General features: G+C 39.8%; 1 protein-coding gene across 4 annotated transcripts in view; it reads left to right on the top strand.

Annotated features, from left to right (window-relative positions):
* Nucleotides 1-26,469, top strand: part of sorl1 (sortilin-related receptor, L(DLR class) A repeats containing) — a 62,485-nt gene that overhangs the window by 5,229 nt on the left and 30,787 nt on the right. For all 4 annotated transcript variants that reach the window (XM_072454190.1, XM_072454183.1, XM_072454176.1 and 1 more), the window contains exons 2-7: nucleotides 8,070-8,186; nucleotides 8,267-8,401; nucleotides 11,668-11,829; nucleotides 12,881-12,948; nucleotides 18,272-18,452; nucleotides 26,165-26,266. In XM_072454190.1, coding sequence (XP_072310291.1) covers nucleotides 8,070-8,186; nucleotides 8,267-8,401; nucleotides 11,668-11,829; nucleotides 12,881-12,948; nucleotides 18,272-18,452; nucleotides 26,165-26,266 — 765 coding nt within the window. The remainder of the gene's footprint in view (nucleotides 1-8,069; nucleotides 8,187-8,266; nucleotides 8,402-11,667; nucleotides 11,830-12,880; nucleotides 12,949-18,271; nucleotides 18,453-26,164; nucleotides 26,267-26,469) is intronic.

Raw genomic sequence — 26,469 nt, 5'->3', positions numbered from 1 at the left:
ATGGATGGACGTGAGCTGATAAAGAACAACCCAGTGACACTTATAGAGACCTTTGGCCTGACGGGGCTGCAGTGCAGGGAATAACAGCAATATGTTGAGATGTTAGTGATGTATCGTGTGACATTCAAAGTCTTTTATATTCAAACAAGTCTCCCAAGTGAAACTATTCATGGGTCCGAAGTGACGTCACACACTTGTTGTTACTGCCATCTTGAGGACGAAAGATGGCATGCTGTCTGCTTGCTGTGCCTGGATTGTACCACATTAAGTCTCAAAACAAAGGATTCCTTTTCTGTAACATCACCGAAGACCCTGTTTGTGGCCAGAAATGTTTTATTGTGGTCAGGAAGGCCCAGTGGACTTACAGAAATCACTCCAGGCTGAACGCTGAGCTGTTTGTTTCAGATTGTTAGCAGCTGGCTAATGCTAGTTTACATATTATTGCGCGGCTATGCTAATAAACATTTTAACTAGCCTACTTTCCTACTGTCCGGGTGTTATATTTTAGGATCAGACAGTCACTCATCAAGTCTAAGCTTTCGAAATCTTTGAGGACCTGTCTCAAGCGCAGAGGGCTTGTTGACAAGGAAGCTTGAGTGTAAATGTCTGCAGAAATTTGTTGTGGCAAGTTTTTGCAGCTTATAAATGTCGGCAACTCGCTGCTATATATAAGGCTCAAAGCACATACATTCTGTCTTTTTGAAGTATTAGCCCTTTTTAATTTCAGTTTTATTTGCTGTTTTTCATGATTTTCTAACAGTGGAGATGGGCAACATGCGGAGACGTCTTCAACATGGCAAGGACAACAAATAAATCACGTGACTGAAACCCATGGATATTTTGCTTGCTCCACTGCAGATCATTACTAAAGAACAATTTATACTATAATTATCCTACAAATAATTAAATTGACTTAGAAAATACAGGCGAAACCCCCCAAAACATAAACATATTTTTGTCATACCCCTGATGGCTTCCATGATATTTTTAATAGTTATTGTTGCCACATCTGGTAGTGTGCACACTTTGGCTTATTGAAATACATTCTACATAAATCAATGTTAGGACAGACTCTTTGGCTTTTCTCAATATTCTTCCTTAGCTTAAGGTATGGCAGATATGTGTTAAGTTGCCAAGTTACATGCGTTTTATTTTCCACGGGGACCAGACTGCAGCCACATGGCCAGGTTTCCGCGCGTGCACCGTAGATTCCTCTGACAGTGTAATGGTTGTGGCAGCCCTTAAAAGTGAGTGCGTGGGGTCACTGGAAGGTCACAGCTGTCAGACTGCAGTTGAAGCCAAACCACAGTGTCCTCCACAGGCTCGGCAGAAGAGAGCTTTATTGGCCCGTTAAAAGAAATGCGCCATAAAACACCCCAAGAACAGTACTTATTCATAAATTTAATCGTCTTCCTCTTTTTATTGTCCTATCTTTGAAAAAAAACAAAAACATTTCCTGTCCCCAAGGCTTTAATAGACAGGAAAGTTGTAGCATGAAATGGGGATAAAGAGGGTAGTTGGTTACACAATTGAGAGTGTTTAACCAAGTTATAACATCGTTCTCTCATGAAAAACATACCTGGAGTTTTAATTAGCTTATTTTAGCTTCCTCTCCTTTGAGCCTCAGAAAACACCTTAGGTTGGTAGTCAGAAGACCCAGGTTAAATACCTTGAGCTCAGAGTTCTTCTGTGCAATTTCTAAGCCCATAAATCATCGCCAGACTCATTCTGAGCATACGTGCATTAAAACTGTTTACTTGCATTAGCATGTGGGGGGAAAGCTAGGTTTGTTTATCTCCCTGTGATAATTCCCTCGGCTGACACTAAATGGAGCTCTAACTCAATTCTTGACGTGGGAAACCCTTGGCTGACGTGTACTTTTAGTAGAACAATCACTGTATTTAAAGTTGTAAAACCTGAGATTCCAAAGCAAAGCTACCCAAGTGCACATTTAAAGGATAATAACGATACAAACATGGAGTAATATGTGTTTTTTAAATCACTACACCACCGGAGAGCCTATTCTCCTTTCTTGCTATGAATGGTCCTTATTTTAACTTATTTTTGGATCTGGGATACTGCAGTAGGCCCTTGCTCGCTGTGACCAATGAGGCCTTAAATGCGGAGATTTACTGCAGCATCACCTCACACAGTCACTCCTGGTTTTGGCCAAAGCCCTGAGGGAGGCGTGATGAGAGGAAGGTGGGAGGAGCAGTCTGGTGGGGACCAATGGTGATCAATTAATCTCTGCTTTATGTCAAACAATGACAAGTATGTTCTATATTCCGGACATTTCTTTTCATTTTGACTGGGGAAAGGTGCACCATTTTCTTCTGTGATACAGCTTATCCAACTGATATTGCACTGATAATTATAAAAAAGGAGTTTGATTAATTTATTTAACCTTCATTTAATCAGGAGAGTCCAATTACAATTAAAACCTTTTGAACGTAATGCTTGTAAATTGCTGTATTTTATGACAAAAATGGAGTGGATCTCTGTATAAATATTAGAGAAAAGGTCTGAATGCTTAACCTTTGCAAAAACTAACATCTTATAATCTCACGTTTGGCCTTTACTACCCAGAATAAGCAGTGTTTTCTATGTTTATAGAGATTATTCTACAATTCTTTTCAAAATGATCTGTACATAATAAAATCAGTACGGTGTTGTTAAAACTACTTTAATATGTGTTTTCCGTGAGATTTGTGTTTTCTGGGCGACACACAGTCTACAAGATTTTGGCACTCTCATCATTTGTTCATCTGTTTTTGCAGTTTTTTCTGTAGCGCTGCGGAATGAACAGCTGGAAGCAGAATCAATAAGTTGTTGTATTTTAGCTGGTTGTTGTTTAGACATTTGTCAGCTCAACTGGAGTTGCTGGTGCTGCATGGCGGCAGTACCCTGAAGATATTTGTTCCCTTCTGACTCTTGTTTACATTGAAATTAGTAAATGTTTCTGGCTGCTGAGTGAAGAAATTCATGCTTTAGCTGTTCTGAGGTTTTGTCACAATCATCAGTGTTGCCAGAGTGAAAGCAGAACTAAAGCTGACAGAGAAGTACAGAGAAGTATTCCTTGTTTACTGCACAGTGACAAGCATAGTTCTCCCAAATCATCAATAAAATGCAGAAGACAGACGTTGCAGAGATGAGATGGCGATGCGGTGACAGTAAAAAGATGAAATGGCCTATTACTTTTCATTGATCCACGTGTCCGATGGGAGCTGCACCAAGAAACAAAGGCTCAAGGAGTCTCTGCATTATCCAGTGTGTACAGCTCAGCATCCTGGGCTTTTGCTGCAATAAAAATGAATCAAGTCAAGATTGCTGCATGTTTCTTTAAGGCAAACACGCCATAGCAAATCACCTGCCTCTTTAAGTCTGTAGTAATGTTGATTTTACTTCTATTCTGATTATCAAGAACACTTAAACTAATGTGCTTTTTCATTTTCTACATGGTTCCTAAAGATATGACTGAATTCAATAACAATTAATACAAGGTTTGTTTATTATCTTTACTACTGAGACTATCATGGCCCTGATGATAATAGTTGAATCAATCTTTTTATTAATCGTTTTGGAACAAAAATGTCACCTATTTCTTTTACTAATAAAAAAAATACTGTTTATATATTATTACTTATGGTTTAATTACCAATCTGTTTAGCTTGTCTATTGATTACAGGAACAAATATTAAAGACGTCCTCTATTCACGGGAAAAAAATATTATATAAATATATCTTTTGTCACAGGAAAGACCTTAATTGTGATTTAATATAGCAATAAATATGCATTGTCCTTTATTGCTCCTATAAATAATCAGACCCGCTTTTGTTTTTACTGTCTCTTGCTATACCAGGGTCATCCAGGGTCACAGAGTTGAATGTTAAAGGGTACCTAGTGCTGTTTGTCTGTCATGTTGCCTCAAGGAGTCAAGTCTCAGTGGGTCATTGTGTGTGTTCATAATCCTTTTCCAGAAGAGAATAATGTGGTTGAATTTCAAATCAAATCACTGGAGCATTATCGCAAAGGCCTTTTCTGAAGTCACTGCTGTTTGCTGGTGTCTCAGATTAATATATATGGGAAGACGGTGTCATTTATCTTCGTGACTGTCAGCAGATGAGGAAACCAGCATGTGGCATAGGTTTTTCTAATTTAATCTTGGGTTGAAACGCTTATTGTAGAGACTTCCTCTTTACTGTTTCTGTGCACCTAGTTGAACGAATACTAGGGCTGTAGGTCCTTAGTTCATCTGTCGTTTAATCGGTCGATGGTGTTATAGTCAATTTTAAATTTGTATTAGTTAGCATTTATTTTATTTTGATTTGGAACAACAGGTTGTAGTGAGCTCAGATTGAGATTTGGCAGTTTTTTTGGAGTTGAATCTACCTTTTTGCATACAAACACACTGTTTCCTAGTCATTTCTGTATAAATACTGGTACTTGTTTTTGTATGACCTCCAGTGCAGTTGTGGTCTTGTTTGGTTGAGTGTAGTTTGGGTCAGAAACATTGAGATACTTTTGAGACGCCCCCGTTCAATTGACCAATCGATTGGTAGGGCGTGTTTACTTAGAATTTCTTTAGTCAACACAGCCTTAATTAATTATTTATTTATTGTTCACTGTGTTCCTCCATCCATCCATCCATCTTCTGCCGCTTTATCCGGGGCCAGGTCGCGGGGCAGCAGTCTGAGCAGGGACTCCCAGACCTCCTTCTCCCCAGACACTTCCTCCAACTCCTCCGGGGGGATCCCGAGGCGTTCCCAGGCCAGCCGAGAGACATAGTCTCTCCAGCGTGTCCTGGGTCTTCCCCGGGGCCTCTTCCCGGACATGCCTGAAACACCTCCCGAGGGAGGCGCCCAGGAGGCATCCGGAACAGATGCCCGAGCCACCTCAGCTGGCTCCTCTCGACGTGGAGGAGCAGCGGCTCTACTCCGAGCTCCCCCCGTGTGGCCGAGTTCCTCACCTTATCTCTAAGGGAGCGCCCAGCCACACGGCGGAGGAAACTCATTTCGACCGCTTGTATCCGCGATCTTGTTCTTTCGGTCACTACCCAAAGCTCATGACCATAGGTGAGGGTAGGAACGTAGACCGACCGGTAAATAGAGAGCTTTGACTTTCGGCTCAGCTCCCTCTTCACCACAACAGTCCGATGCAGCGACTGCATCACTGCAGCCGCTGCACCGATCCGCCTGTCGATCTCACGCTCCATCCTTCCCTCACTCGTGAACAAGACCCCGAGATACTTGAACTCCTCCACTTGGGGCAAGGACTCCCCACCCACCTGGAGAGGGCAAGCCACCTTTTTCCGGTCGAGAACCATGGCCTCGGATTTGGAGGTGCTGATTCTCATCCCAGCCGCTTCACACTCGGCTGCAAACCGTCCCAGTGCATGTTGCAGGTTCGGGTTTGATGGAGCCATCAGGACAACATCGTCTGCAAACAGCAGAGATGAGATCCTGTGGTCCCCAAACCGGACACCCTCCGACCCCCGACTGCGCCTAGAAATTCTGTCCATAAAAATTATGAACAGAACCGGTGACAAAGGGCAGCCCTGGCGGAGTCCAACATGCACTGGGAACAGGTCTGACTTACTGCCGGCAATGCGAACACAGCTCCTGCTCCGGTCATACAGGGACCGGACAGCCCTGAGCAAAGGGCCCCGGACCCCGTACTCCCGGAGCACCCCCCAAAGGACACCCAGAGGGACACGGTCGAAAGCCTTCTCCAGATCCACAAAGCACATGTGGACTGGTTGGGCAAACTCCCATGAACCCTCGAGCACCCGATGGAGGGTATAGAGCTGGTCCAGTGTTCCACGACCGGGACGAAAACCACTCTGCTCCTCCTGAATCCGAGGTTCGACTATCGGTCGGATTCTCCTCTCCAGTACCTTGGAATAGACCTTACCCGGGAGGCTGAGGAGTGTGATCCCTCTGTAGTTGGAACACACCCTCCGGTCCCCCTTCTTGAACAGAGGGACCACCACCTCTGTCTGCCAGTCCAGAGGCACGGTCCCCGAACGCCACGCAATGTTGCAGAGACGTGTCAACCAAGACAGTCCTACAACATCCAGATACTTTAGGTACTCAGGGCGGATCTCATCCACCCCCGGAGCCCTGCCACCAAGGAGTTTGCGAACAACCTCAGTGACTTCAGCTTGGGTGATGGACGACGTCCGACGACATCCCCAGTCGAGGTCAGCAGGCCTCCACCCGCACCGTAAACGGTGTTGGTGAGACACTGCTTCCCCCTCCTGAGGCGCCGGACGGTTTGCCAGAATTTCTTTGGTGCCGACCGATAGTCCTCCTCCATGGCCTCCCCGAACTCCTCCCAGGCCCGGGTTTTTGCCTCTGCGACAGCACGAGCCGCGGCTCGCTTGGCCTGCCGATACCCGTCGATGACCTCCGGAGACCTACAAGCCAGAGTGGCCTGATAGGCCTCCTTCTTCAGTCTGACGGCATCCCTTACTTCTGGTGTCCACCACCGGGTTCGGGGGTTGCCGCCACGACAGGCACCTTGCGACCTTGCGACCACAGCTCCGAGCAGCCGCATCAACAATGGAGGCGGAGAACATGGTCCACTCGGACTCAATGTCCCCAGCCTCCCCCGGGACATGGGAGAAGCTCTCCCGGAGGTGCGAGTTGAATACCCTACTGACAGAGGGCTCCACTAGACGTTCCCAACAGACCCTCACAATGCGCTTGGGTCTGCCAAGTCTGTCCGGCTTCCTCCTCCGCCAGCGGATCCAACTCACCACCAGGTGGTGATCGGTTGACAACTCTGCCCCTCTCTTCACCCGAGTGTCCAAGACACGCGGCCGGAGGTCTGATGACACGACAACAAAGTCGATCATTGACCTCCGGCCTAGGGTGTCCTGGTGCCATGTGCACTGATGGACACCCTTGTGCTTGGACATGGTGTTCGTTATGGACAATCCGTGGCTAGCACAGAAGTCCAATAACTGAACACCGCTCGGGTTCAGATCGGGGAAGCCGTTCTTCCCGATCACCCCTCTCCAGGTGTCACTGTCATTGCCCACGTGGGCGTTGAAGTCCCCCAGTAGAACAACGGAGTCCCCGGTCGGTGCACTGTCCAGTACCCCTCCCAAGGACTCCAAGAAGGCCGGGTACTCTGCACTGCTGTTCGGCCCGTAGGCCGCCACAACAGTGAGAGACCTGTCCCCCACCCGAAGGCGGAGGGACGCGACCCTCTCGTTCACCGGGGTAAACTCCAACACGTGGCGGCTGAGCTGAGGGGCTATCAGCAAGCCCACACCAGCCCGCCGCCTCTCCCCCCGGGCAACACCAGAGAAGTGGAGCGTCCAGCCCCTCTCGAGGAGATGGGTTCCAGAGCCCAAACTGTGCGTGGAGGTGAGGCCGACTATATCTAGTCGGTATCGCTCAACCTCCCGCACAAGCTCAGGCTCTTTCCCCCCCAGCGAGGTGACATTCCATGTCCCCAGAGTTAGTCTCTGTGTCTGGAGATCTGGTCGCCGAGGCCCCTGCCGTCGACTGCCGCCCAGATCTCTCTGCACCGGCCCCTTATTGATCCTCCTGCGGGTGGTGGGCCCACGGGAGGGCGGCCCCACGTCGCTCTTTCGGGCTGTGCCCGGCCGGGCCCCGTGGGGTAAGACCCGGCCACTAGGCGCTCGCCATGGAGCACCCATCCCAGGCCTGGCTCCAGGATGGGGCCCCGGTGACGCCGATCCGGGCGACGTAAACTGCCTTGTTTGTGTTGTCATCATAGGGGGCTTCTGAACCGATCTTTGTCTGACCCGTCACCTAGGACCTGTTTGCCTTGGGAGACCCTACCAGGGGCATGAAGCCCCCGACAACATAGCTCCCGGGATCATTCGGGCACTCAAACCCCTCCACCACGTTAAGGTGTCGGTTCAAGGAGAGGCAAAGCAAGTTCCTATGTTTGTGAATTCTGTTCATTGTCAATGGCAATAAACCTTTTCTGATTATACTTATTCTGCATTAACATCTCTGTCTCTGTTGAAAGCCAAAATGTCCAAATATTTGCTTATAAACTATTACTGATGTCAAGTTATTGTCCTCTACAGGCCAATCTCAACGACTCCCATAACCAGATGGTCGTCCACTGGGCTGGAGAGAAGAGCAACGTGATCGTAGCCTTGGCCCGGGACAGCGCTGGAGCCACGGGTCCCAAAACCAGCTCGGTACGGACTGTAACAGACAAATACAGTCACAAAATGAGACGTAATTTGTCTAATTACGAATGCCCACCGCTTTTGCTTAGGTCTATGTCTCCAATGACTACGGGACAACTTTCGCACTGGTGTCTGAGAAGTTTCAGCTGACGGGGGCCAAAGCTAAAGATGGAAACAAGCAGGTCATCTCGCAGTTTTACCACAGCCCTGCGGACAATAGGAGGGTGAGTCAACAGCACCTGATATCTACTGTCAGGACTGTAAAAAACAATCCAGGCACGTAGAAAAAAGCTGCAAAAGGTTGGACCTTTTCTGTGCTGTGCCAATGTGAAGCAAGAATGCAATAACATACAGGCAGTATTAAAAAAAGAAAAAGGGGGAAACTATTTCTGCTATTTCACAATATTATTCATGATATGGTTTGAACAGCATCCAGAAAGGTACATTCAAGAACATTTCCAAAGATAGACAAAAGGTTGGCAATACATCAAAATTTAGACATTATCGCAAATGTTGTTTTGAATATTGAGTATAGTGTTTAGAGTAAAAAAAATGCTACAAAAAGAGCTAATCATATATGAAAATGAAAAAAGATTATGCTGTAAATTTTCAAAAGAGGGTATAAGGTACTATTTCTGCACTTTTGTGATTCATTTTACAAACCTTTCACATTTCTCTGATAAATTAACCACAACTAATACATTTAAAGATTTAAAGACATGTTTGAACACATTTCTGTTGGATTAACATGATATCATCTGACAATCGTCATCAGGATACAAACAAAAAATTAGAGCTACCGGTTTTGATTTTTGTCAATTTCACACACACCTGAATTTTAAAGCAAGAAAATAAAAAAAAATAAAAAGAAGTTGCATTTTCATTATACCTATGATTCGATAAAATACTCAAAGACTGATGTGTTTACTTACTTTGGTACATGTGATAATTCAGATAATTGACCCAATAAATAGCAAAAGCTTACAAATTATTAAACAGCAACTAAAACATGTGGGTTTTTGTATTTTCTAGGTTATCTTTTTTTTTGTTTTTTCTGATGTCTTATTATTTGTGAAGCCCATTGGCAGTGCAGGGATAAAGCTAAAGGCAATGTTCTGCTCAGGTGATTTATTGCCCGGCTACAATATCACTTATACAAGGAGCATAGTGTGAGTCAGCAGCAGCTCGGAGCTCAGCGTCACATAAAAACATGACTGTGTGTCTGTGGAGAGGAGTGCTTGGTTTCTAAAGGCTGTCGGCTAAAGGGTCATCCGTCTGTCTTCTATGGGCTCAATCCAGAATGTGTGTGTTTGTGTGTGTGCACTGTGCAGCGGTGCAACTAGAACAATGTAGAAACTAATGTCTGTTGTCTAGGGCTCAACCATATTACAAAGACATGCAACTGTACAAATACTTATATTTTTATCTTTTGATTTGATTCTGGCCCCACCTAAATTCACAACATGTACTTATCATTGTGATGAATTAATCATAACCTAATGGAAGCACTGCTGGACATTTATCACTGGTTTACATTTCTAAACTTGAAATCAAATTGTGAACTTCTTCCTAGGCCATTGTGCAACCATTTATTCAGATACAGTGAAGTACCAAAGCTCGGTTTGAATTTGTGTATTGAAAGTACAATTCAGTGCTCTATCAGGAGATCAGGGTATGTCTGCGTACTTGCACAACAGTTTACCACGGATCAGATTTAACATTATACAAAGTGATATAGCACTGGGAACTTACTGTGCCCTCTACTTGCTTTAATGATAATACAAATTTGTAATCCCCATCTTTCAAAAGTAATTCGCATTTGGTCCGCATAACCAGATTGAGATCCATTCGTTAATGTGCCCCCTTGGTTCAGTCTGTACTTGCACTGGGCAGAATGATGAATTATTAACATTTAGCTTGAGTTCTAGATCTGTCTTTGAGTTGATTTAAGAGCGCACCAGCAGCCCCCCTCCACCCACAACCACACTGGCATGCGCTGTATCAAAGTGCTGATTTATCAAAAGATATTCTTAAATAATGAAATTGAACACATTCCAGGAGTATTTGGATTCAGTGCCTTTTTGGCTCACCGGCCTCAAATCCACAACATTGCACTCAGAAACGGCTCAACATTTTTGCTTTAATGTTTATAATTATGATGGATGCAAGTACAATTTGTTTCATTTTTTTTCTGGAGTTAGCAGAGTCACAATAATGCACTTGACGTCATTACTAGCCAGTGTTCATTTATTTATGTATTTATTTAAGAATAAGGAGGAACAATGTGTATTAATGAACATTTAAATAAATGTAAATATTACAGTCTTGGTTAAGTTCGAGCTGCAGGTTGATGTTACAGAAAATAAAACATAATATATACTCAAACTACACAGATTATGAACAGTGACTACAGGATCATGTTAGTACAAATACTCAACAGTAACATTAAATAAAGAGTTACAAAGACATTTAGTGTTGCACATACCCTTGTGTTGCACTGGTCCTATTCCATGTGTTTGACGCCCCAACATCATCATTTTGTTGTTTTCTTGTGACAACAACAAAGTACTGAATCTTGAAAAATAATAAAAAGGTGCAAGATTTATTGTGAAATTACTTGTATAGTTGCAATCTGGGAATGATAAATAAAGAGTGCGCCTACCCTAGTATGCAGTGGTAAAAATACATTATCCAGATCCATGTGCAGTGCAGTTTTTGCCTTGCAAGAGTGCTCCATTAAAATGAAAAAACTCAGTTCCTTCGCCTGTATTTATTTATTTATTAATAGCCTTTATTTTACCAGGTAAAACCCATTGAAATTGAGACCTATTTTTCAATGGTGACCTGGGGCAAAGTGAAAATGTAGCAGCACACACAGCAAAATGTTTGCTCATTTAAAACGGAATCTGCATTTAAAAGCACAATTTTCATACTGACATCTCCAAAAAGTGGTACATTTACCTTGCATTATACCTTACTTTTCTTTGCTTTACATTTTTCAATGTATGACAGTTCCCTTATGGGTATTTGAACTTAAAGAATTACTGTCTTTGCAGTACTTAATTTCAGGAAAAGGATAAAGTGCAATATTGAGCTAGTTAAAACGAGATGATGGGCTTTAGTGCTACATTAAACAGAGGTAAATCATCTGCTTTTTACTCAAACCGACAGTGAATCCGTGAGTCGTGTCTATGGTCTGCGCCCTCCCTTCTGCTCTGAGGCAATGGTCATCAGTGGAGCACAAAATTAACTTATAAATGCGGATACGTGACGTGAGATTAAATAGGCAAAGCTATGAATACAAATAGGTCTCCCATAGAGGCCAGATAAGCATCTCAATTTGCTCTAAAGAGTGCACTTTTCTGTTAATTTGCTTGCTATTATGTAATTATTATGGATTCACCTTTTTATATGATATTGTCAGTGAGGTTTTGTTTCACACAATGCAAACTATTCAATTTATTGTTAATTTTGCTGTTTCTTTTCCCAGTATCTGTTTGTGGACTCTACAAACAACTTCTTGTGGAACACGTTTGACTTCTGTAAGACTGTCCAGGGCTTCTCTCTGCCTTTCAAACCCACCGACCTGCTGCTGCACAACCGGCAGTCCAACCTGGCCCTTGGGTACGACAGTTCCCATCCAAACAAACAGGTAAATACTGTAGTGGCACATAATGTCTGCCATGTGGAGCAGGCTGTAGCATTGTGAGTTCAAATACAATTTACTGCATGTCCTTCCCCACTCTTATCCGCAATTCACGCAAGGTAAATAAAGAAAAACAAGGTAAATACTCATATCTTTACATTGACAATTTATGCTTGTCACAATAATTACTTATAATAATGACTTATCGTTCAATAAAGTATATATTGAACAATATTATATTTACCTTGTGTACATTTTATTTACAATAAAATGTGAACTCTAGGGTTGAATAAATTGTTAATTCCGTTATTTATTTATTGCAGCTCATGCCTTTTTAATGATCTGGTACCTTTTTAATATGGTTTACTGGGATTATCAAGTTTCATGCTTATTGTGTCAGTGGCATAAAGTAGTTTCAATATTGTTGTTTATTGTGATGTTTTCTGTTTCTGCATTTTCAGTCACAGTGGACATTTAAATTTAATCATTGTTTGCTTCTATTAAGCCTCAAACGTCTGACTGTGAAGATTTAATTAAAACTGTTATCATTAGGGGAATAACAGAGATTATACTAGTACTAAACAGGGCGAAAATAAGACTAATTCAGGTTTAATCTGGGCTAAAACTAGAGACATTATATTATTAACAGAGGCCTAAAATTAATGTATCTGAAACAGGATCAGCGACTTACCAATAGATTGTACTGCTCGTTGTACATGTGTAAGGGCGTGAATAAAATGCTTTTGCTGTATTACCCTCATACCACAATTTCACAAAATTCTTATTAAAAGTAACTTGTCTGGTAGCCTTTTTTTTTTTTTTTTCACAACAATGCCTGCGTCCAAGTTGCCAATCTGAGCCGAGCGTTTGTGTTTTGTTCGCAATATGCTTTGGTTTCCAGCTCCTGATTTCACACACAATAGCTCCAAACGGCTCCGCGCGCCTCTCTTTGTCACGTGTGTAGCACCAAAAACGTAGGAAAGAGAGCCTGACCTACATTTTTACAGTGCACCATCCCCCTCCTTCTTTTTTTCACTCTCTCGCTCCTTCTCCACAGCTCTGGAAATCGGACGACTTCGGGGAGACCTGGGTGTTGATACAGGAGCATGTGAAGGCCTACTTTTGGTAAGACGTGTCACATCCCCCTCATATGCACAGATGTCCTGCTACAGTGCACCACCAACTGCTACTCCAGTACATGTTAATTAATCCATGTGTTAATTATATAATTTCAAAACACATTGAAAGGAATGACATTCATCGAGTCAATATCTAACTGAATAGTAATTAGTTTTGTAAGAGTGTCAGTATAAAGCCATTGGAGAGCCAGAGTGTGGTGGGACCCAATCCTCCACAAAAACAGAAAAAAAAAGACATGTATTCTCTTTTGTATGTGTTGTTACACTTGTGCCATCTAAAACACTAGACAAGCAACATTCGCTCATAATATCGACCACAATTTACAAGAATAGTAAGGATTGGGATCACACATTTCCATTTCTGCTGCCCCGAAAGCCAAATAACTTCTCTACCAAACCATAAATACAATTTACATGCAATTTTCGGATCCAACTCAGAGCTCAGACAAAGGCTGAACAAAGAGAGGAATATGTCTGTCCTTGTGGAACCTTTTACGACATACCTCTCCACCCACTGTGATATTTCTTCTTCTTGACATCTTTTCTATTGGGCTTGTCAAAAATAGCCCACACAATTCCTAAGACTATTGTCCTTTTCAAGTATAAAACAATTCTACCTTTGCCACAGGCTTTGAAAAAAAAAATTAGATATTTCAAGGGCATTTTTGCTCAATACTTTAGAAACTTGAATTGGATGGTGCATTGCTAACCTTCTTGAAATCCTTAAGTACCTTATATGTCACTATAATACTGTTCATTGTACAAAACTCATCTTTCAAAGATATTTGCATACTTCCATTTTACAATTTGCATACCTTAATTAACAAACATAGAGGATCAAAACTATCTAACAGCGTAGAAACAGCCTGGGTCTTAAATAAAATATTGAAGTATACAAAAGTAATAAACTTGATAGTGTCAAATTTAAGGCCTTGAAAGCATTCAAATCTATATTTCAAAGCATAGTGGTCTTACATTTTCTTGTTTTATTTTTGTCTGATGATTACATTTATCCTCTCACCATGTTATTAATGTGTTGAAATATTGCATTTAATATTAGAATATATAATGTATATATAACTATATAATATAGTTATAATACAACTATATAATATAGTTATAATATAACTATATTTACATGGGTATTAATTATAGTAAATGTCCTTATTATACATTATGCAGTTATGTATCAGTTTCTTTTTAAAGGTAAATTATTTTTCCTCTACAAAAAAAAGTAGGGGATGGTTCAAAATGTATTTTTTTAAAGCCAATTCCGACAACCCAAAATTTTGTAAAATTATAGTAAAGTTCAAAAATTTACTTTTGTAAAAAACAATTCCAAAATGTAGTTATTTTTGCTATTAAATTATCTGCTGCATGATTGTCTAACCGTATTTTGGAAAACTTTTAAAATATTGATGAATGTCTTAAATTTCTCTTGACAAAATCTGGAACTACAATGTCTAAAGTTCTGCACCAAATCTTTCTCTATTGTAATTAAACAGTCTGATCTGGCCTGAAGGGGTAAAACCTGAGTAATAATAATTGGACGACAAGCCAAGGCTTAATCTTATTTACTCTAGGAACAGTCAGTGTTTGTCTTTTGGGAAGGGTAGATCGGTGGTGTCATTATTCACTTACAGAACACAAATAGCCTAAAAAAAGGAAGACGTTTACTTTTTACTTTGCCTTGCTTTCTTTACTTTGTTTGGGTCTGTTGCTGTTTAATTTGAGGGTGGGGGCTTTATCCAAGGAAATGGTCAAAATGTATTACTGCAATTTAGTTTTAGTTTTGTCTATCTTACATTCTTATTTCAACAGCGTTTGCCCTATACATTAAGGCATGAACATAGTGGTTTTAATATACCTGAGATTGGAAAAAAGTATTTAAAAATATTACAATAATATTGATATTGCAGTACTTAAAATCCATATCGCTAACTTCTAAAATTGCACCTTCCTAGTTTAAATTATAAATGTTCTGTTGCCAACAACTCTTCCCCTGTTTGATGGCTTGAATGCTTGAATTTATAGTATGTGACAAGTTTTTATTTGTACCTTGTAATCAGATGTCACTAGAATATGTATGCATTAATGTAGCTGCTCACATTTCTTCCAGACTAAGCACACTCCATATACAGCTGATAAGTCATTTGACAAATTGTGTTTTGAATAATTTAGCAACAGAACATCCCTCACTTCCAACCCATGTTCTGCTCCTCAAATCTGAATGTGTTAGCAATATTGCCATGAATAAGAGTTAAAATTCCCATTCTGGCTTGGCTTCAAAAGCTTGATATAGAGATTGTTGATTTTACATTATACATTTTATTTTCATTGGTTCTGGCTCCGTTTGGAAGCTGAACCAGTTTGTTTAGTTGTGTGACTCACCAGATGTTGCATGTTAGGTACAGGTTCAGAATTCTTCTGCTTTGTTTGATTTGGAAGCTAAATGGCATATGCTTCCACTGTAAATTGTGCTTTCATTAAGGAAACACTAAACATTAACAAGAAGTGTATCCTGTATGATCCAATATATGACATCGGTAGAGAAACGATTGCCACTGCCATTGTACGTGCCAAGTCTGTACATTTAAAAATGAATCGGTTATTTTTAGAGCCTTGATCACAGTTTCATTTTCATCATTCACAATTCATGTACACTTGATAACATTATAATGCCTTTAGGAGTAAAGAAAAACAATTCTGCTTCTTCAGAATCACAATCAGAATCAGAAAGGGTTTATTGCGATTGTCAATGAGCAGAATTCACAAACATAGGAACTTGTCTTGGTGATTTGATGCAATATAAAACAATGAACAATGAATAAGTCAAAAGAGAAACAATTTATATCTACTATGGGATGAAAATAACAATAAGCTATAAGATAAAAAATAAGAATAAAGGGTACAGGAAAACAGGAAATGTTTATCGTTGTATCGCCCAGCCTAATGTTGACTTTATTTACAGGGTTGTATATGAACCAAGTGATACAACACATTGCGTTTATAGAGAAGCTGTTGCTCTATGCCTCAAAGCAGCCCAAAATGAGATTGATTCCAGTTTCTTGCCGTCTCATGCAGCGTGTTTCTAATCCTGTTTGTCGCGGCCTTTGTGCCCACTGTTGTGCTGCCTTTCAGTGTTTTATAGACTTGACTATCTGTGAGCTAGCACTCAGCCCAGACCCCAACCCAATCTGATGCACTCTTCTGCCACTGGCTCCTAATCCTTTGTGAACTCACTGGTAGGAGAAAGAGAGGGACTGAGAAGCAAGTCCTCTGTGTGCAACCCAAAACACCCATCTCTGACTGACAAACTTTTGTGAAGACAAGCTTTTCTTTTTTCTGGGAAGTTGTCCAAGTTTGGTTTATACTTTATATTTATGCACACCAGTCCCTCACTATCAAATAAATTAAAAACAATTGACAATTGGCACAAAATACACATGATATTCTAATATGAAACAGACAAAGTGTAACTACCGGTATATACTAGTGTAAAGTATAGGGCGGTCACAATAATTACTATATCAACTTATTGTTCTGTAATTTAAAGCTGTGACAATATATTTTGGGGCCCAAAAAAGCTGTGTGTACATTTTATTTGCAATAGTGAGGCATTTTTGTTGTTTCTATTTAGCCTATTGAGCTATAGAGAGTCAAATAAGTCTCTTCTATGACGAGTGGTAGCTCTATGATAACTTGTAGCTACAAACTGACGATTTGAGTGTTTCCTGCCCCTTCTGTTGAGTGTTTGATGAAGCAATATATAATTTGTTATCATGACAGGGCTTGTGTAAAGTCAATTGATGCTGAAAACACTAAGCTTGTGTCCATTTAAAAGCCACCAAACATCTAAAATTGCAGAAGAGGGTTGTTTCTCAGCTGTTTTGGAGTAAGCGTCTTGAATTAAAAGGGGCAGGCCATAGACGGCGTGCTAATGGCCTGGCGTGCACTCTTCACCCAGACCGTGTCCATGTTGTGAACAGGGCCCTTTCACAGGCCGGGCCGGGCTTAACACTGCTGCCTCTGTTCTGCGCTCCACTCCAGAGGAAACGCCGCTGATTTGGACATCAACCACAAGACGCTGTGACTTTTTCATTCATTCCTCACTGACTGCTTTCCAAAACACGCTGGCTCCTAGACACAGAAAGTCCAGAAAGGGGGTGACTCATGGGGAGATATTTTTACTCCGAGAACATGTTGATAGCATTTGGTTTAACTTTCACATTTATCAGTTATGTGCTTGTCCAGTCTCGTATTCAAATGGAAGGTATTCATTGACAGAGTGAGTAATGAAGTTATTTTTGGACGTGTTGCCATTTTCGCAGTTCATGTTTTCACACTGGCACCTCAGGGCCACGTCCTGCCACTTTCGCAACACTCTCAAATTAAACTTTTATTGTGGGCATGAATCATCTACTGCGCAAAGGCAAACCTGAATATAATACTATACACTTGATCTTTTACTGGACTTAAAATGGACTTAATACTTTCTATTACATTTGTGAAAGGTCTTTATATATTTATGTGACTAGATATTACATTTGGCAATTTGACCTAAATTGGCAATGTGCTTAATGACGTCAGACTAGCCTTTAAAATCTATTACATTTTCCCAAAAATCTACATTAAATCATTCAAACATGTCCAAGAGTATTAATAGCTTGAAATATAAACTGCCGAACTAATTCAAAAATCACATGCATTTCAGAACATGGGGTCAAGTTCTTTTGTTTCTTTACATAAAAGAGAGGATATTCTATTATCTGCAGGGGACTATTAGCTATAATTTGCAGCCTTTGTTCAATACTATAATAGTAATAGTAGTACTACAGTTACTGGGCAACATGGAAACAACTTGATCACAATTTCCTTGTATTGATCAGTCACAGCTTTCGATTCTTGTATTATTTCTTATTAAAAAACAATGGATATTGCTTCCAATCATAATTATAAGAACATAATCAACAACAGCCTTTGAATAAGTAGCATTTAAACACAACATTAGTAAAATGTCTTCCTCCAATGGCTGAACTCTGCTCTAAACCACATGCTTTTACACACTGAGGATTGCCTGTAGACTTAAATTAATTCAAAAAAGGTGATCATTGACAATTTGAAACAACAATGTCTCATTTCGACTAAAATATGATTCATGGCACAGCCCCTTACTTCAGTACGTTTGCCCTTTGTGTTTCCATCAATACAGTGGTGCTTTGTTACGTCAGGTTCTTGTCTGTGATTAAAAACACTTTTCAGACACGTACACTTCCAGATGTCTAACCCCCTCGGCACTCTCTCCTCAGGGGCGTGGAGCCGTACGACCCCCCCACCACTGTCCTGGTCCAGAGGCACGAGCCGCAGGGCGTCTCCACCGTCCTGAGCAGCACCGACTTCTTCCAGAGTGAACAGAACCGCAGAGTCATCCTGGAGCAGGTGGACAGCTTCCAACTCCGAGACAAATACATGTTTGCCACCACCACACGGGTCAGTTGCACGTCTCATTACACGCACAATAAGTATAAAGTACACAGCTGTGGGTACTGAGCGTGTACTTATGTTTTGTAATGGTAAACCACAGCGCTACATGACGCGCACACAAAGCAAAGGGATCTCCCAAAAGACAACACCACTTTTGGACTTGGCTCTATTGTCTTAATAGAATAGTTGCGCTAACAGATCTATATTACATAAACAATTATGCTTATCTAGTTGCTAGCAAGTCATCATATTCTTTGTTTGTGAAAGCAAATTAAAAGCGCTGACATTTCTTCTTACTGATTCGTGTTCTTACAATACAACATTTTCTTACTCTTTTCAGGAACGGTTCAATTTTGTACTGTTTTATATGATTTTTTTCCTCCTCATTATTGATATTTCAAATGAGTATTTTTGATACTAGTAGTTTGGAAGCTTGAATTGTAAAGTATTCTGTGTATAGGGCCTATACAATTGACAAACCTCTTTCTAGTTACAGCAGCAGTTACATGCATGTTTGACCTTATGGCACTAAATGCAGGCTTTACTATAGATTGATATTTAGTCAAAAACAAAATAGTTGACCAGATTCCTTCTGTTTTCCATATTGTACATTTTAATGCTCACAGCTTTAGTTTGCTGAGTTACCTCTCAGTTCATGGCTCTAACAGACATTTTGATCCATGTTTCTATTACAAAGCTGTGTTTGTCTTGTTATTCTTGGTTGCTAATGTAGCGTTAGCATGCACAGACAGAGGTGCAGATGGGAGTGTGATTTGGATGTGATGTGTCTGTTAGCAGGGACAGATTGGCTCTCGCTGTTGTCACGCGTCTTCTTTGGCGTGAGCTAACGGAGGGCCGCAATGTTCAATAACAGTGGGTTTATGAGGTCCGCTGTGAAAGATTGGTCTGGTCTGAAATATTACCATCGGATGGCGCTTTAGCTCTCTGCTTATTGCTGCGCATAATTACCACACTGCCTAATTGTGAAATATTTATGTTAATCCTCTGTGCTCTGCGATGTAAATAACTTTCTTGGTTTTCACATAGGGATGGGACGCCATGAAAGACCACCCTGACCAAAAATACCACAGCATACCGGGCTTGCAGTTACGTCCTTTATTTGCAAAAAGTGATTTGAAAATGGTGATTGTATGGGATATTGCTCATTGTTTATTGCTCCTTGTTTATGCACTACTTCACTGTGGAGTGATTTGGGGAAACGCAGATCAATTATCAGGGCAAAACAAGATGCAGTAATTGTGTCTCCATAGGACAGGCAGACGTGGATTGAATCAGACTTTAGACTGCGTGGCTATTTACTAGGTTTGTGTTGTGATTGGTCTATCCATGGTTTTCAGAATTATCAGAAATTAGCCAACGTATTATATATCTCTTTAATTTGAAAAGGAAGCTGAAACCCATGAATGTACAGTATGATGCCCCAAAAGACTCATTTCTTGTATTATACAAGGCTGTGAGAAGTGAAGCTTTTTCCACAGACTTGGAGCATTCAATGAGATGAAAAATGCTAAAATTGTTCCCTCCCCTCGTTTCAAATAATAGATAAAACCTCAATGGAAAAAAAGACATACTAGTACTCGCATATTCTAGTGTTCTGTGATTTTATTCAAAAATCACTAGAACACTAGAATATGTTAGGACCACTGCAGCGACTGCATTTGAGCTGCACAATCAATTGTAATTGAATTTTGAATATTCAGAATTATAATAGGGAAATAAATCCAGCACACTGTCTTACTTGCAAATATAAAAATGTATTAGTAAAGAGGCAACGTTTCGGCAACTGGGCCTTCGTCAGGCAAATGGGTAACTGAGGATGGGACAGAGGTTTAAATAGGAGTGGCCTAAAAAATAGGAGTGGCCAATCACAGATGTTTTAGAAACACGTCAGAACTAATACAAATATTATCATACACATTAACAATACCCAAAACGATAGACAAATAGTGACACCTCATGATGAATTACACATACGTCAAAAATAGTGATTAATACAGTACAAAATTGATAGCAGAATAAAAGTATACATAAATGTGTTGAAAAAAGCAAACAGGTAAATAGGAAAACCCTGTGAGTTATATTAAAAAAAAGAAAAGAAGTTCAGAATGATCAAATGACAAAGACTGCAATTAAACAATAGAATGTTCTTAACTATTGTGTCCTCTTTTATGAGTACAAACTCTCAGCATGTTTTAAACGATATAAGATAAGATAAGATAATCCTTTATTGTCCACACATGGGGAAATTTCATTGTTGCAACGCAGGTAGATACAGAGATATGGAACACATGATGTTGTTAGGCATTTCCTGTTTCAGTTTTCTCTCTGGACATGTGCACAGAACTAGTACCAAAGGCAAATGGAAAGGAAAGCATAACACGCTGTACCTTTACTAATTCTCATTGTGCATCAGCGCCACATGCTTTTGGCGGGGAAATTAATTGCAATTAGATTTAGAATACATGTTTAAAAAGTAGGAGTGCACATTGTAAATAACTCCAGGAACATAAACATTTGGGACTGAAATATGAACCGATGAATATGTTTTTAACAGGTTTAAACTACTACCATTTTACTAAAAAAAGACAGGATATTGTGTTATTTCCAGAGGACATTCATTATCGAAATAATTGCAGACTTTGGTCATTTAATGCGCTATATTGTGCAGCCTTATTGTGCGTAGTGTATTCAAATACCTCTTGTCCATTTTCCACCACTGTGCCTGCATCACTTTTATAGACCAGACAAATAACAGCAGCAGTAAAATCATTACCAGTGGCTTCTGGGCTTCTGTGGTTAAACAATGTGTAATTCTCATTGGTAATTTCCATGTGGTCCAATAAAAAGAGTGAGCGCTTTTGTGTGGTGTTGTAAATGTGATGTAAAAGATGTGTGCAAACATAAAAAACACAGATGGCGGGGCTGAAGCAGCAAAGCAACACGTACATCATTATTATGTCTCAGAGGGAAACTAGCAATTATGACAGCTCAGTTCAAACAAGCAGCTTTTCCAAAGTTATACTTAAATACAGTCTTTTATTATTACCTGTGAGTAATAGTATTTAATGAAGCCTACTTTACATTCTCCTCCTGTCTATCCATGGGCTGTCTGACTTCCGCGGTATCTTTGTTCAAACCAAATATGCATCTTGCTGAGACGATTTTTTTCCTATACGCATTTCTTGGTGTGCATGAATTCCAAGTCTCTTTGTCCCTTTTCAGATATTGCATTTAACCATGATGAAGACTTGGAAAGGCTGCTTAGTATATCACATATATATTATTATTGCATATTAGCAGGAGTCAAATGCAGAGGGCAGTCTCTATGAGTAGAAGAAATGCTGGATCTGAATACGGTACCTCTAATTTGCCTCCGGAGAGCCTTAAGCCAAAACTGGATGTGTGTCACCATCCACGATGATAAAGACTGTCCGAGTAGTCCGCTCAGTTACCAACTGACAAGTAGGCTCCTTTTTCCAAGAAAGGAGTTAGATGCATTTCTCAGCCAATCTCTGCATGATGAGTGAATTTGTAAGTGCCCATGACGTAACTCCAAAGGTAATGGAGCTCAGAGTTTCAAAGTCCAGATAAGGAGCTCTTAGCTGTCTACATTAAAGGCGCACTATGTAACTTTTGGGTGTGCCAGGAAGAATTTTGTGACAAAGCAATTCCAAAAACCTGCTGCATTAGCTTGAACACATTTATAAGGGAATGATTTTATATAGCTATAACAGGCATTGTTCTATTAAACATTTGCCAAAATACCAGACCAAACGCAATCACAGTTCTGAATTTTCCACCTGCTTGCTTTTGTGCTTTCCTGTAAGAAAACTGCAAATCATCTGCCAACTTAGTTTGACATTCAATTTGCTTGAACATTGACGATCAATATTTGTAATGATGCCTTGGATTTATATATGGCCTTTCAATTTATTGAGAAGTTGAATTCAAGGATAAATGCTTTGAGAACATAGATGTGACTTATTGTTGCCTTTGTCAGTTTGAATATCAGCCATTGAGCACAAGAGCTTTTTCAGCATTTCTACATTCTACATCTGAGCTGAGTGGGTTGATAGAAGTCAGTCAGAGAGTCCTTCACATCACTGATGTTGCGATAAGAGGCAGAGGCAGATTGTTGAATCAGCATTTCTCTAAACAGATTAAAAAGCACAAATATAAGATGATAGTGATATATGATGGGCCTTGCCTGCTGATCTTTGAGGCAGCTGCAATTTGCTTCTCCAGATGAAATGCATTACAGTTAAATGCGACTGTTATCTTCCATTTATTATTGTAGGACTCGACAGGAAGCAGCCATGCCAAGAAAAAGTCAGATGTCTTCTTAATTGTGTTCTATCTTTTACTTCAAGTCTAGGTTAGGTTGCAGTAATGTCAAAAAGATTAACAACATGCTCATTGCTGTTGGTTTAAAAACAAAATGAAAATGCACTGTTTACATTCAGTGTTTCCAGATAATACTCCCTGGCCAGATATTCTCACTTCACATCATAACCAAACGGGAACTACAAATGGTGTGAAACCAGGTCTGTACTCTGTGCACAAAAAGGAAAGAAATAGGTCATATGTTGCAATGGTTAACAAACAAACAAACAAACCATTTTTCACAATAATGACCTTTATAAATAATTGTTCTAAATCCATGGTTTAACTTGGCCACTGTGCAACTTGTGGCACTCGTAATGCATTTTGCCTGGGACAGTTTGTATAGTGCTAATGGCTAATATCTGCTAAAACCTTCAATAAGAATTAAATGCACAAAATGTGGCTTTATTGCATCATAAAGTAGTATTCGCAGCTTACATAAACTCTCCATTTAATGAAAGAAATGAAGCTTGTGTGGACAGATTTATGGTGCTCAATAGCATAATTATGTTCCATATTCTTGTGAAAAACATTTTGATCTATTGTTTCTATTCCAAAGAATTTAAAGTGTACTTAAAGTAAACGCAAAGAAAAATGAGAATTAGTGTGTTTTTATTAACTGTCAAAAAGAAAATGATGTTCCAGTAAAATACGTCAGGGGTTTATATGGAATAACAGAGTTTTATCCCAGTCCTTTCAAGCAATAAAACTTGAAAAATGATTTGTAATTTCAGACACTAAACTCTGACAACTCTACAGCATAAATGTATCATGCTGTAAAACTGTTTCTCTTTTTTCACTTTTTCTCTTTGAATATCACAATATCTCCTAAACAGTTTACATATTTTTCAGATAGCATTGCTATTTGTAGAATTATTCAAGTATAAAATTATGCATTCATCATGGGTTTTCCTTCTAATATGAAGCCATTCCAAATCATTCTCTATTACACTGTCTTAGAATAAATTGGCTGCTCATCACTTTTCATCCCCTGGCTTTGATTTGGTATAATAGGATTAGAATAATGGAATACTTCTGGCTGTATTGAGCTGCTTAAGCCAATTAACGAGCCATAGAAGGAGAACTTTATCTAACTGTAAGGAAATCTAGAAAATTGTGCCAATAAGACCTTAAATGTAGTAGGCTTTGGCCGCACAGACCGGATTCATTGCTTTTAACTGCTCGGTGTATGTAATGAGACTCTGCGTAGTAAGATTCAGACTGTCCGAGGTTGAGGGCGGGAGAAAGAAGTAAACAGGAAGCTGAGTCTTTCTTGTGGTTTCTAGAACCCGATGTTTACACAGGTGTCAAATGTATGGTATGTGTGTAAATAAACTATACACAACGAGTTTGTAAGAGAGTTAGTAAGCTGCTTATTACAGTGTTTTTAATAACTAAGTGATAAATGCTTGTAAATGCCTTTATATATGCACTTAGTTATTTCTGCACAATATTTCTTAAAAAACAAAAAATCAGATAAAAGAAGCAGAAAACTGAAATTTTATGCAGCCTTTTTACTGGATATTATGGAACCTTATTTTACAGTTACAGATTAATAAATATTGTGCATGAAGGTGTCCTCATTACCATGAAAATAAGACATACATTTGTTTTTGGAGGGCAAAAGTTTGGAAATCAACCCGTTGGACTAGAATAATACTACTGAATATGTTAATTCAAATGAAAAGCACATGCATGAAGTAAAATAAGCAATAAAGCACAAATGGAGGAACAAGTATTATTACACGTTGATCACATTATGTTTTGAGCAGAAGAATATTAGCTGGCATACGTTGGTGGTGTCTACAAAGGGTTTTACATCCCTGTGATCCCTGAAGGATTTCTCATATTAAAGAACAGACGTGTTGACTTTTTGCTTCGTTGCTGAGGTGCAGCAGACTGTGATTCATGATTATGTATGAGGAAAATGCCTGGTCGAGTGTCTTGACAGTGAAGGACTCGAGGTCTAAATATTGTATGTATGTGGTGTGGAAAAGCAGCTTGCGACATTTTGTACCTTTTTATAATGTGTGTCATTGTAAAAGAGGCACAGATGCGGACACACATAGTTCATCTGGTGCAGCTAGAGACCGGTCATTAACCAGAGTCACCTTGTGGCAGGTGAAAAACTGCATCAGCATTTGTACTGCTGTTAACCTGCATTTTAGTACTGTTTTTGGACATGCGTTATTTTTTTTTACTTTAGATTATGCTGAGAAATAAATAGAAATCTTGTTAAAATATGTTTTTTGCTAAGGTTTTTGTTAAAATATGTCAGCATTGCTACAGTACACTTGATGCATTCCATGAACTGATCAAAGCTAAGAAATAGTCTCTTTCTATTTGTGAAGAATTGCTTTGCTTTCCCCGCAACTCTGGACTAATAACTCTGGAGTAATAGTTACAAAATCACATAAGGCTGAATTCTTAGACTGGACTTCTTGAAAAACACTTGAAAAAAGATGCTATTCTGCTGCTAACAGATAGATGACTCTGGTTTGCTCTAAGCTTGACTGATGCCGTCTCATGTCATAGTTGTTTAACCCCTTTTCCAAATGTTTAAGCAATTTAGTATCTTAAAGCTATATTAAAGCTTTACATTTATCATCAGTATAAATGTACAGCTTTAATATTATCCCTGCAGCAGGAAATCAGTCCGTTCTCCCCTTTAACCTCCTACTTCTTAATTTTCTCTTTTAATTTTCACCTTGGGCCTGTACAAGCTCAGAACAGAGCAGTCTGAACTCTAATAATGAACACACTGAGTACATTTACAGTTTGGGGAGCAGCTGGAAGAAGAGGATGGAAAGGTTACGTAAACTGTAGAGACAACGTAATTAAGAGGACAAAGAAAAGACTTAATAAGAGCCAATGGAAGGCTAGAAAGGAGGAAACAAGATCCTACAGCTTTGTGCTATGAATGTAAATCAGGCAGAAGTAAATAGAGAGATTTGTGACAGTTAGTATACACAAGAAGAATTGCATATACTTCTATATATTTCTCACAATATATACCGTATGTATCGACACATTACGTTTAGTCTCGTGGTCTTGAAATTATTTTAAGGCAAGGTTTGAATTCAAGTGCGTTTCCCTGGGTCATTAAAAAGGCTACACGTTACAAATTGTACAGGTATTTGAAAAATATAATTTCTGTGCTTCAGTTTGTTTGTTAACGAGAGTGTAGTGCAGTTTATGTTAAAAATACTGTGTAACATTGTGAGATTGACAAACTTATATTTTGTTGTGAAGGTTTTCTAGAGAGCTTCTTTACTTTCTCGCGCTTAAAATGTTCTCTTATTTTTTTTCTTCAGAAGCTGTTTGGCAGCCATGAGCCGTCCTCTGTCCAGCTCTGGGTCTCTTACAACAGGCAGCCCATGAAAGCGGCACGGTTTATGACCCGCCATCCAATCACAGTAAGTGCCCCAGCCTTGCCATCACATGGTACAGAGAGGAAAATAAGTATTTGAACACTCTGCGAGTGGAACTGCGCCTACGATGAAAATGTCAAACCCCTTGATAATTTTTAAGTGTGAGCAAAATCAGGGTGTTCAAATATTTTTTTATATTTTTTTACAACAAGATGTTAAAGACTTCAGTGTTTTTCTAAAGATAGCTG

The sequence above is a fragment of the Eucyclogobius newberryi genome, unplaced genomic scaffold (genome assembly GCF_026437365.1).
Source record: "Eucyclogobius newberryi isolate DKJ021-1_F unplaced genomic scaffold, fEucNew1.0.hap1 SCAF_10, whole genome shotgun sequence".
In the NCBI taxonomy this organism is placed as follows: Eukaryota; Metazoa; Chordata; class Actinopteri; order Gobiiformes; family Gobiidae; genus Eucyclogobius; species Eucyclogobius newberryi.
Note: the sequence above shows the minus strand (reverse complement) of the source record. Positions and strands in the feature narration are given on the sequence as shown.